Here is a 13811-nt window from a genome sequence, read left to right on the forward strand (position 1 = left end):
CTTGTAAACAGTTTAGATCACTTAAGAACGCTTTAGATCACTATTAAATACTTTAGATTACTTTTAAGTGCTATAGGTAATTGATATAAACGCTTTCGCTCACTTAAAAGTGTTTTAGGTCAGATGCAACGCATACCATTTGCCATGCATACTATTGTCAGTACGCGGAAAAGTTTAAGTTTAGGTGTTTTGAAGCGTTTCTAAGTGATGTAAAGCGTTTTTAAGTGATCTTGATTGCTTTTAAGTTATCTAAAGCATTTATAAGGTATTTAACGCTTAATGATCCAAAGCGTCTATAAGTAATTTAAAGCGATCTAAGGTGTTTTTACGTGATCTAAAGTGTTTTTAAGTGATCTAAAGCGTTTTTAAGTGATCTAAAGTGTTTATAAGTGATCTAAACCGTCTTTAAGTAATCTAAAGCTTTTATAAGTGATCTAAACGGTTTCTAAGCGATCTAAAGCGTTTATAGGCAATCCAAAGTTACCAAACAATGACTGATTAAACTAAAACGTATTATTTCTGCCTCTAAATTTTCTTACACGGATGAAAATATTTAGTATGATATAATAAGTAATATTGATATACTTAAATGAACAGGAGCTGGAGGAATGGCGGATATTTCCCCGAATCAAACTTTTCTCAAAGACTTCTTTAAATTAAAACACACAACTTGATTTTTTTTTTTACTTTCAATTCCGTCTCAACGCAATATATTTCTAAGGGATACACTGGTTTTCAGGTTGAATATAATGACCGAAATTATATTATTCAAAAATTGAAGTGCGAGGGGTTGATGAAGGGGGGGACCCTCTTTCATATTCAAAATAAATCTGAATATAATACGACAAACAGGGATAAAAATTAAGTTGTTTCAACGAAATTTAAAATCCTTGTTAAAAGTTAAAAGCCAGGAATTATCCTATAGTTTATGCAGACCCCCCCCCCCATTCCCCCTGCCGTTAGATATCTAATTCTTTGATTTTACATATTGATCTAAAGTGCTAAGAAAATGTGTTTGATGGATTTTCTTACATCTAGATTAGAAAAATGGGACACGGGTCCGATAATGTTTTGGATGTGTATGATAGGTCAAAGTCTACAAGTCCCAGAAAAGTTCGTATCTTGAAAGTTCACAAAGAAGTCATGTTCTCATGTACAGTTTTGAAAACAAACGCGCGTTTCTAACACGCGTGACAAGCAAACACATAATCATGGAATAAACATAAAATATTTAATATCAATAGCAGCTCAATCTCGTAACTCATAATTACTAAAAGTTAACATTGTGATGCATTAAGATTGGGCCTACACCATCAAATCCGGAATTTCTGAACACACGGGACAAGGGTTTGAAGAAGCTATATATAGAAAATTGAAATTCTGAATTTATTGTAGAATACCAAAAGAAGGAGACCATTTGAATGTTAATTTGATTTTCTTGTAGTATTTTTCTGTAATAAAGATATTGATTTTGTTATTGTTATTTATTAGATAGTTTTATTATATATTTCTTAGTATACTATACAATGTTATTATTATAGAACAAACATTATTTTTGTTATGTATTTTTATATATTTTGTATTCTATATTATACATTAGATTTTTTTATTATCTGAAAAAAAGTAGATTATTGTCATTTTGTACTGCAAAAGGACATTAAAAGAAGAAAAAACTGCTCAAATTTCCGGAAATTCTTTTTTGTATATCATCATAGTTTGGACAGTTAATGTCTTCCATAGTCCAATATGCAGTAAATTTCCATTTAAATGTTTTTTTCTTTCTAATGTATAAAAACTCATTCAGTGAATTGTGTTTTGACTGCCCACTCAAATGTTGGTTCAGTCAATTAAATAGATAGTTCCAAAAATCCACAGTAGAAGTTTTGATAAGTGCATTTAAGTATTAATTTTCTACACTTTCGAATTAACTGGAATTAAAAGCAAAATTATTGCAAAAAAATGTCCTTTTAGATAGTAAAAGGAATTAAAAGTGAAAAATATATCTATTTTACGAAATTGTTTTCTTTTCCGTAAACTTGATTAGTATCATGATTGTTTACTACTGTTGTTATGACGAAATGAAAAAGACACCGTTAGAACTTTATAGCACAAAGTGAGACTTTTATCTTTAAGAGGTTTGAGAGCACGATATCCCTATTCTTATTTGCGTTAATGTGTGCTCGTAATTTTGATCTGATTATTCACTTGAGTTTCTGCTCGGTTTTGTGTTTTATTTATTTATTCATAGTGGCATGGATTATATTCGAGGCTGATTTAATTGTTCGTTTTAGGTTTCATTAATTCCTTTTACAAAATTTTGTTCGTTTCAAGTTTAATTAAATAAAAAAACTAGTTTTTTTTAGCTGAAAGCAAGGAGTGACATTAAAACTTAAAACGAACAGAGATTACTCCGTATATGAAATGGGTTGTCCCCTCCGCAATCCGTCACTCTTTACGCTAAAGCTTTTAATTGTTTTAAAAAGTAGAATTGGGGCAAATAGTCAAACTTAAGCTTAAAGAGCGAGGGATTGCGGAGGGGACAACCCAATTCATATACGGAGTAATTTCTGTTCGTTTGAAGTGTTAATGTCGCTCCTAACTTTCAGTTAAAAAAAAACTAGTTTTTTTATGTAATTTCGAAACGTTTTTGAATTCTTGTTTTGGCTAAATGGCTTTCTCTTAGTTTTGATCAGACGATTTTGAGAAATAAGGGGTGGGGAAAGAGGCCTGGTTGCCCTCCAATTTTTCAGTTACTTAAAAAGGCAACTAGAACTTTTAATTTTTAACGAACGTTTTTATTAGTAAAAAACATACGTAACTTAAAAATTAACTTACGTAACAAACTTTTATATTCTTATGTCTTTATTATGTGTATGAGGGGGTTTGTGCCCTCGTTAATATCTCGCTCTTTACACTAAATCGCAAGTTTTGTCTCAATTCTTTAACAATGACCCCTGAATCAGAAAGGCCATAGAATAAATAGTTGAAATTACTAAAAATACTTTAGCATAAAGAGAGAGGTATTTATCTCCTCCTAAATACCTCGCTCTTTATGCTAAAGTATTTTTAGAACCCCTCATATGTGTAATAATCTCTGTTCTTTTTAAGTTTCATCGCTACTCCTTACTATCAATTGAAAAAACTTTTTCATGTTTTTTTTTTTTTTTTTTTTTTTTTTTTTTTTATAGTAATGCTAGAAAATCCTGCGCCCTTTTCATTGAATTTTTCTTCCTCCTTAACATATTCCTCCAAGGAAAGATCCTTCCACATAGCCCCTCCCCTCAACCCCACCCCCAAACCAAAAAATCTCCCTGAGAACGTCTGAACACTCCCCAATAACCATTACTGTATGTAAAGACTGGTCAAAGTTTGTAACTTGCAGCCCCTCCTCCAGGAACTGTGGGGAGTAAGTCATCCCCAAAGATATAGTTATTGTGGTTTTCGACTATGCGGAACAAAATGGCTATCTCAAAATTTTGATCCGTTGACTTTGGGAAAAAAATGAGCGTGGGAGGGGGCCTGGGTGCCCTCCAATTTTTTTGGTCACTTAAATAGGTCACTAGAACATTTCATTTCCGTTATAATGAGCCCATCTGCAACATTATAGGACCACTTTGTCGATACGATGACCCCCGGGGAAAAGAAAAAATAAATAAATAAAATAAACACGCACCTGTCTTTTGGCAAAAATACGAAATTCCATATTTTTGTAGATAGGAGCTTGAAATTTTTGATATAGGGTTCTCTGATACGCCGAATGCGATGGTATGATTTTCGTTAAGAATCTATGATTCTTAGGAGGTGTTTCCCCCTATTTTCCAAAATAAGGCAAATTTTCTCAGGCTCGTAACTTTTGATGACAAATACTAATTTGATGAAAGTCATATATTTAAAATCAGCATGAAAATACGATTCTTCTGATGTATCTTTTAGCATCAAAATTCTGTTTTTTTAGAGTTGCGTTTACTATTGAGCCGGGTCGCTCCTTACTACAGTTCGTTACCACGAACTGTTTGACTTACTATACTACTTTACTTTTGCTCGCTTTAAGTTACGATATCGCTCTTCAGTTTTCATTGAAGACCTTTATCTTTAGGAAATATTTTTTTTTCAAATTTAATTTACTTTTATTTTTAATTTATTTATTAAATCGTAAAGACAACCCACAACTTATCCTCAGTACCAATCAAGTGGGTAGGTTGGCCGGTGGAGAGCAATAGGCCTCTAGATTTTTTCGAACCCCATAGATTTTTAGAAATGAATTTTTGGTATTTTGATTGAAAAAGGAAGAGAATATCTCCCTTTTTGAACGCTTTAAAAGTACCTCTTTTTGTTAACCCACTTCTGGAAAAATGAAAACAAATCCTTGGCCTTCTCCTTGTATTTTTGGAAATTTATTTGCCTCGTACTAATAAAAAACAACAATAAGAATCAACCCCCCCCCCAAAAAAAAATAAAAAAAATAAAATTTAGAGTAGAGATTTAGAGATTTAGACATTAAAAATCCTGCAAAGACCCCTGATTTAAGCTATATAAGCGGATTTTGTTCTATTTTTTTTTACTAAGAAAATATTTTGTCTGAACTGTTAATGTGTTTAACATGCACGTCTAGGTCATTTATACAAAAATTCAATTTGGTTATCTATGAACAAATTAAGCTTAAGTTTTTTTAATTCCTTTCTCTTTTTTCTAAAGATGCTTTCTTATGACCTTTGTTTAGTTTTTGATTCTCTTATGATCGATTTCTGCATAAGTAATTTCTGTTCATTTCGAACTTGACTTCTTTTGAACTTGAAATTGACAATGAGAATTTTTTTCTCTTTTAATGTTTAATAGTACTTCTTGCTTTTTATTGAAATACTTAGTTATTTTTTTCAATGTAATTGGTTATAAAATTTTCTGTGTTCTTGTGGTTCAGTTTTTCATATTTTGTTTTAGTGCCATCTCTATATTTTTTGGAAAAACGGATTTGAGTTTTTAATCTATTCAAACATGTTTTCTATTATATGTTTTCAGGTGAGGGCTGGGGAATGCTTCCTGGAACCAGCGCAGTTGTTTTTGTTGACAACCATGACAACCAGAGAGGTCATGGTGCTGGAGGACCTGACATTATAACCCATAAGGACTCTAAACTTTACAAGGTTTTAAATGTTCTCTTTTGTTCTTTGGTCTACGTTAAATAAAAAAGAGAACCTTTTATACTCAAAGTAAGGAGCGACATTAAAACTTAAACGAACAGAAATTATTCTGTATATGAAAGGGACTGTCCCCTTCTCAACGCCTCGCTCTATGCGCTAAAGTTTTTTTATTGTTTAAAAACTAGAGCTGCGAGAGAGAGTCAAACTTAAGCGTAAAGAGCGAGACGTTGAAGAGGGGACAACCCCTTTAATATACGGAATAATTAAAGTTCGTTTTAAGTTTTAATATCACTCCTAACTTTCAACAGAACTTTTTTGAATTTCTGATCTTTTTTTAAATAATGCCAGGAAATCTGACCCCAACTCCACGAAGAAGCCCCTTACCATGGAAATATCCTCTAGACAATTCAATCCCGGTAATAAATTTACCACGGACAATTACTCTTAACCAATCCACGCGTGAAATCGAGACGGAAAAGAGAAAGCAAGACACATAAGAAGAATTTTGTATAAGAATTCTGGCAAATTCTCACGGTGTATAATTTCCCCTGACAAGTTCACTTCCTGGAAAATTCCCTCTCAATGGAAAATTCTCCATGGAAAAACCCCCAGAAGAAAATTTGTCCCCATCCCTACCCGAAAGTGTATACATGCATCCCAATAACAAACACTACACGTAAACAATGGGTAAATTTTATACCTTAAAGACCTGTCCCCTGGGGCTGTGGGGGGCGGTCATGTTATACCTAAATGCATTATTATTGGGCCTTTCAACTTTGATGAACAAAATGGCTGTCTCAAAATTTTGATCGGACGATTTTGGGAAAAAGTGGCAGAGGAGGTGGCCTAGTTGCCCTCTAATTTTTTGGTCACTTAAAAATAGCACTATAACTTTCAATTTTGGCTCGAACGAGCCATCTTCTGATATTTTAGGACCACGGGATTGATACGGCCACCCATGAAAAAAAACGTATCCATGATCTTTGTTCTGGCAAAAATGCATTTTTGCAGATAAGAGCTTGAGACCTAAGCAGTAGGGTTCTCTGATCTGCTGACAGGGGACTCTTGGGGGATGTATCTCCTTTTACTCGAAAATCTGGAAAATTTTCACGGGCTCGTAACCTTTGATGGGTAAGATTAAACTTAATGAAATTTATATATTTGAAATTAGCATAAAAAGCAAATTCTTTGAATATATCTATTGGTATCAAAACCCTTTTTTTTAAAAAAACGTTTTTTAGAGTTTCGGTTACTATTGTGCTGGGTCACTCCTTACTTACTGTTCGTTACCGCGATCTGTTTTGAACAGCAATTTTCTCAGATTTTTCACTTGATTGTTATTACATATATGAGGGGGCAACCCAGAAGGGGGCAACCTCCTCATATACGCAATAATTTCAGTTTTAATGTTTTTCCTTACTTCGAGTTGGAAAAATTGTTTTTATTTACTTATTTAATAACAATCACAAGCCTAAGAGGGGAATAAACTCCATCGTATATGTAATAAAAGGGGGTTTGCCCCCTCGTCAATACCCGGCTCTTTACGCTAAAGTTCGAATTTTTTTCCAATTCTTAAAGAATGCCCCCTGAATCCCAAAAGCCATTTAATTAGAATAAATAGCTATTTTGAAATTGCTAAAAATACTTTAGCGTAAAGAGCGAGATATTGACGAGGGGGCGAACACCCTCAAATACATAATAATTTCTGTTAGTTTTAAGTTCTAATGTTGCTCCTTACTTTCAGTTGAATAAACTTGTGTTTTTTAATTTAATTTCTGACTGTTATTTCAATAATGCTGGGAAATCCAGCGCCCCCTTCATGGAAATTCTCTTCCCCCATAAGAACTCCTCAATGGAAAAAATCTTACGTAACCCTCTCCCCTGACCCCCCCCCCCCACACACTAGAAAAATACCTCTTGTAAATGTTTGTATACTTCTCAATAGCCAATACTATATGTAAACAATGGGCTAAGTTCATAACTTGCAGCCCTTCCCCCGGGGACTGTGGGGGATTAAGTCGTCCTCAAAGACATAGTTATTAAATGTTTCGACTATTGAATAAAATGGCTCTCTGAAAATTTTATCCGGTGACTTTGGGAAAAATGAGCGTTGGAGGGGGCCTAGATGCCCATCAATGTTTGCTCTCTTAAAAAGGGCACTCGAACTTTTAATTTCCGTTCAAATAAGCCTTCTCGCAACACTCTAGGGCCACAGGGCCGATAAGACCACCCCATTGGAAAAAAACAAATAAACACACATCCGTGATATTTTTTCTTGTACAAAATGCGAAATACCATATTTTTGCAGATAGAATCATCTGCAAAATTACTTTTAGGGGGTGTATTTCCCCCTTTTTCGAAAATAAAGCACATTTTCTCAGGCTCGTAACTTTTGATGGTTAGGACTGAATGACAATTAGGAGTTGATGAAAATTATATATTTAAAATCAGCATAAAAATCCAATTCTTTTGATGTATCTATTCATATCAAAAATGAGCCGGGTTGCTCCTAACCTATAGTTCGTTACCACGAACTGTTACAGTGGATGTTTTCCAGAACTCTAGTATTATTGAGGACCATTGATTATTTGCTATTACCTTTAGTGGCATAGGCTAGTGGACAATTGATAAACGTGCATCAGCTGTCACTTAGACAACCGAACGCACCCTTTATTTCGTGGAGCATAGGCTCAATTGGGCTGTCAAGGGGGGTTAGGGTAAGGTGTCAACTGGGGGGAGGGAGGGAGCAAGTGTAGGGCTAAGATATTTCTCCCCTAGATTATTTTTTTTAATTCCTCTTACAAAAAAAAAACACAAATGCATCCCACTCTTCTTTGACCCTTTTTGTATCTTCTTTAAGAATATCGGAAAAAAAAAAACCATGCCCATCCCTCTACATTTGCGTGAATTGGTATCTTGAGGAAGGAGGGCCAAACTGACTCTAACCAGGTACCTAAAAGCCTATCTACGCCTCTAATAACCCATACCCGTGCAGTAATATGGGTTAGATTCAAAATTATTCAGATATCACAATTGAAACAAGGGCTATACAAATTTCACTACAAACATAGCTTCTTGAAATCAGTTGTGTTTTTTGTTTTCTATTCTACACCAGTTGATACCTGATTTTGATTTTTGTTAATGATAAATATATTTTTTTTCTAGATGGCTGTTGGTTTCATGCTTGCTTATCCCTATGGATGGACACGAATAATGTCTAGCTTCTTTTTTGACGTAAGATATTTATCTGATTTAATATTTTCAATATGCTTGTATAGTTCAAAATATACTTATGAAAACAAAATATAGAAAAACCTTCAAATGAACATTTTATTATTCATAAGCCTAAGAATGTATTCCTCACTTTTCAAGCAGTAAGAAACATGTTCCAACGAAATTAATAAATAAAAATAAATTGTACTAAATATTGTATTCAATTGTATTCAATTATTTTCATTGCATTCAAGCATCCGTGTTAGTTTGTCTCATGTAAAATATTTTCTGATAGCCAAGATATAATACTCTAGTAGATTTTAACCTTTTAATTTTTTCCATTTCAATAATTTTTCCATTTCAAAAATCCTGAGGAACAATTCAACCTCACACCTATGTGACTAGAAAAATAAAGTCCTTCCTTACTTAGATAAAAGCAAGTCGAACGTACAATTCAGGTCTTCGGCATTTGAGCTGGTGCTCCTTGGAATCCAAACTTAGTGCAGTATCTTCTAGTTAACTCAACTCAAAGGCATCTAAGTTCGGTACAGCAGTTTGACAATTTTGTTATCCCAGGAAAACCAATAAATAATTGTAGAAGGTAGAATCTTCTTCCAAGGCCAAATCCAGAGGAGGTTTGTATGTTTGTATGATTCGTAAAAATGTATCAGAAATGAATGCAAAACAAATTTTGGTACGTTTTTAAAGTTTATTTTGTACCCATCCCCGAAAAAATGCTTTTAATTCCCCCCTCCAAAAAAAAGATCATGGATACAGCCCTGTCTTCTTGTATTTAAAATAAAACCGCAATGGACACTATTTTTAATAGCAAAAATCAATATCGAGCTCTTTTGGTTTCATATCTAAATCTTTGGGGGGGGGGTGAAATATTAAATTAATGAATATTTATTCTCAGCCGTCTTCCATCTATATTATTGACATCTGTCGTCCTAGAATTATAGTTTTAATAAATATTAATCCCACGAATACCGGTATATCGTGTCACGCCTTATGTATTTCTTTGCCACATTGTTACATACATCGCTATTTTTAGTCTTCTTTGTGCTGAAATTAGCAATGGCATTCTGAATAAAAAAAAAAAGAAAAAAAAGCTATAAATGAGCCGAATGATAAATTATTCTTGTGCAACAAATTTGACCAGAGACATAGAAAAAAGATGAAATTCCAGTTCTGGTGTGGTGAGATAAAAAAAAAAATTATCCGAAAATTTTATTCCTATAACAATTTTGTTTGTTAATTCTTATGTTTTGTAAATTAGCTCATTTCTAAAGCACCAAAATTAGCAAATTGCTACCCCAATCTTAGAGAAAAAGAAGCTTAACCTAGGTATCAAAGAACCGACTTTAGTTTCACAGCCTTTTGAGTAAAGCAGTGATAATACCAATATTTTTGCGGTAATTTCTGTTTGTTTTAAGTTTCACTTCTTCGTTTATAATAACCCCAGATTTAGATACTTCTAGAATGTAAGGACCCGAGACCTGGCCTGCTTTGGGTGCCGAGTACCGAACATCCGATTATAATTTTTACATCATGGATCATATTAAATATCGATTGGAACTTAAAATCCATTCTTACCTTAAAATTCAAAAGTAAACACATTAATGGAAATTTTGAAAAAGAGCTTCAAAATTCATGAAAATGGTGGCAGGCAATAGTAACAGCCATCTGGTTTTGACGACACCCATAGCCTATACTCTTTTCTTCTCTTAATGATTTAAGATAACGAAGAAGTTCAAAGGCGATTCCACTAAGGCGAAGCTTTTGTTAATTTTCTTCAAGACGCAAGTGAATGTTACGTCATATGGAATGTTTTCTAAGAGATATAGGTGTCTGTTACATAATAGAGTTAGTTTTTCCTTCGATTGCTTAAAAAATAATGTTTAAAAAAATTCACCTTCAGGTGAAGGTAAAAAACCTTCAGTGCCCCGCCAAATGTTTTCTTTGGTTTTTACATAATATGAAATGTTTTCGTCAATATACGAGCGTACGCGTGCCGTAATAGTTTCTTCAATTGTTTAAAAAACCTATAAGAGCCAGGAAAAACCTTCAAGGGCCCTTAAGTAGAGCTGTGAACCAAATTGATTATAACCCGATATTTTCATGCTTCACAAATACATAGCCTTTTCCTGTCTGCAAACAAAGGATTCTTCCACCGTTTCTAGGAGCAGAGCCGTTACACAGTCTAGACGAGCATCGATTTTCTTGGAACAAAGGCATGTTATTCTACTAGCAGGACAAACAAACGGTGTCCCACCATTTCAGGAACAGAAGCATCACTTCATCCTCATTGTTTTTCTAGGAACAATGGTCATTTTATTTTTCTATCAAGAGCGGGTAATTTTCTATTGTTACTGGGGGTATGGAACTAGATACTAGAATGAGAATTCCATCGGTTCTACATCGAATCTTGAACTTCATACAACTCGATTTTCTAAAACGGGTGTTTTTAGAAACTTGAAAAAGAATTGGATGCCTGCCTATATGCTGGTGAGTCTTTATGCACATACCCCTCCCCAACAAAAAAAATGGGGAACATTATACCCAAGTTTAACCTACTATAACTTCAAGTATTGGATATACAGCTAAAACCCCACCCCTTCCCCCTAATGCAAAAAAAAGTTTTATCAGATTTTTTCTTCTATCATAAAGATTTAAGCTAAATTCTATCCCTATTCGAAAGGTACTTTATTGCTAACCTGACAGATGTGTTTAAGCCAAGTTAATGATTAACCCTTGTGCGTAGGGTGTATTTCAGCTTAAAATACATATTTACCGTGAGCAAATATAATCTGACACATGGTTAAATAATTGGATGAAAAGGGTCGCTTTTAACAGTTTTCGTCTGCAAAATTAGATGCCTTTAGTTGAATGCCTTTAGTTAAAATAATCTCTAAAACTGAATTTTGATTCTTTTTTTGTCGGGGGGGGATGATGAGCTTATAATCTCTATTTTCATATGAAAAAAAGCGATTAAATAATTTACATAGTCAATGTTTATTCGGAGAGGGGATCAAAGGTTGAGTGTAAGTTATTAGTCTTAAGTTAGTTAGTTGCGGAAGAGGAGTGAATATTCTGAGAAAAACATAGTTATTTTCGCTAAAACTAAAGACAAGGATTGAATTGATTAAATCTTTAACTGGGATTCCACGTGGGGAATAGGAGATGTGTTCTTTTGACTATACTAATGAATTATTATGTGAAACCGCCCCCCCTTAATATTATCAGATGTATCCCCAGGCTAAAGATAAAAAGCTTACTGTTTGTGTTGCCCCTTCCTCTAGATTACTCTATTTACTATAAATTTTTCTCATAAAAAAGTTACCTAAATCTCTCAAAAATTCTAGTTTAGCTACTTTCTTGCTATGTTGATTAGGTGTGGAAAACGACACTTTTGGAAGTGGGTCTACAGGGTAACGTGTGTCCTGGGAAGGTATTTTGAACCACCTAGAAGACTTATTCTTATCACCATTTAAGGAAATAACTGTTAAGAAAACTCTGTATAAAGAAACTCAGTTTTCTCGATTGATTAAAGCAATTTGCTTGGAATTAAAGCACTTCGCCTGGAATTAAAGCACTAGAAGTTTCTGAAACCGGAATGATAAAACATTTTTTTAAAAAGTTGAAATTTTTTTCACTACTTTTCTTCAAAAAAAGTTTCTTTCAAAATTTTCATTTTGTATCCACGCTGCGGTGTGAAAACTACTTCGAAAGCCAACAATTTAAATTGAGTAGGGGGGAAGGTTTCTTACATTGATATAGAAGGGATGGGGTGCAATATCGATGATTTAAATTTAAGTGGGGGCATTTTGAAATTAGGCTAAGTTATTAGGAAAAGAAAAACATTTTGTTCTTTATGCACAAATTTTGATGATATGCTTGGGGACATGGGCTATTAGAAGTGAATTTTATAGGAAACTATGATTTTTAACCCAATTACTTCATGAAAAATTAAATTTATTTTTATTGAAGGAAAATTCTAGCCGATGCCACCTCCCCCGAAAAGGGCAAGGAAATTCGAGAAATTGGCCATTCATAGCAGCAAGACAGCAAGAAATCATAAATTTAGATTTAAATGTAAAGAAATATCAAAAATAATTAGTTTAAGAGGGGAGTGGGAAGGAGGGGGATGCAGAATATAACTCAGATTTGAGGGTTGTCAATGTGTACAACGCTACCGTTTTGATACGGGCCTAGGGTACTTCAAGCATTCAGTCATCGTCGCAGGACAAAAACCCCGGAGAGATTGAGGCTAGTGAGATAAATTTGGATATTTGGCGTTAAATGGGGGTCGGAAAAGGGCAGAGTTTCCTAAAGTAGATTTTAACTGTTTAGAGGGGTAATATCCTGTAGCCTGAAAGGGGATAGGCATTTTTGAGAAGGTAAATGAGCATTTAGATATTAGGGTTTGAGTGTTACAGTACGATTCATAATATGAAGAGGGGTAACTTAAAGATAAAAAGGGGTTTCATATAATTGGTGAATCACTGGGTAGGGCTTCTTTACAAGCCTGCCAAAGACCCTGATTCAATTGTATATTTCTTTCCTATTCCCCATAAGTAGATAGATAGATAGATTTATTCACACGAAAGCCAAATTTGGTCCTGGTGACATACACAAAACAAGCGAAAAAAATACAGCAACAAAACATAGACTGAAAAGACACTAAAACTAATTATGTAAGAAAATCATCACGATACCTCACGCCGACCCGGACGAACTTTCCAATATTATTTATACTATATAACACCTACTTCTCAAAATTTCCAAAATCCAATCTCAATATTAGCCGGTTTTTAAAATGAGGGGAAAATTTTATGTAAAGGGAGGAACTGCTAAAACTGTCCTATATGTCTCTATACATTCTATAAAGAATTAAAATTAAAACATCACTTGAGGCACTGTAAGCGTCAAGGGAGCCAGTCCGTAGAGACGGTGCCATCTTGCGATTTGAGAACTTTCAAATTCGCTCCTGCAGAGTGACAAGGTGGCCTTAGATATCAAGGCCAAACTCATGGAAGTGTACTGTTCATCAAAAGTGAATCGTGTTAAAGAACAAAAAGCCATTGCAGTCTATTACACCCATGTGCAAAGAGGTTCTATTAGTAATGCAATTGGTAAAGGTATTTTAGACATTGGGTGGGGTAGATTGTGTAGGCACGGCTGTGTTTGTACTTATTAAAATAGTCAATTTCAAGGCTGCGCAGCATAAACTATCTAATGAATCTATCACCAGAGGATGAGTTAGCAATTAAAAATAAATATATGTGTTTGGTGTGAGGGGAAATTTGTTGAGGGTAGTGAGAAAATGTCAGTCCGCAACCATGACCATTTAAGAAATTTATTTTATCGGGGGGAGTACCTTTCTTAGACTGGCACATAAATATTGTAATTTAAACGTTAAGCAGAAATATTTTCTTCCGGTTTATAAACACAATTCCA

At 34.0% G+C, this 13811-nt stretch overlaps 1 protein-coding gene across 1 annotated transcript in view; it reads left to right on the forward strand.

Moving 5' to 3' along the window:
• The window catches only part of LOC136032696 (alpha-amylase 4N-like), a 55161-nt gene that overhangs the window by 21896 nt on the left and 19454 nt on the right, over positions 1-13811 (forward strand). The window contains exons 7-8 of the mRNA XM_065712997.1: positions 5017-5141; positions 8304-8372. Coding sequence (XP_065569069.1) covers positions 5017-5141; positions 8304-8372 — 194 coding nt within the window. The remainder of the gene's footprint in view (positions 1-5016; positions 5142-8303; positions 8373-13811) is intronic.

The sequence above is a fragment of the Artemia franciscana genome, chromosome 11, assembly GCF_032884065.1.
Source record: "Artemia franciscana chromosome 11, ASM3288406v1, whole genome shotgun sequence".
Classification (NCBI taxonomy): Eukaryota; Metazoa; Arthropoda; class Branchiopoda; order Anostraca; family Artemiidae; genus Artemia; species Artemia franciscana.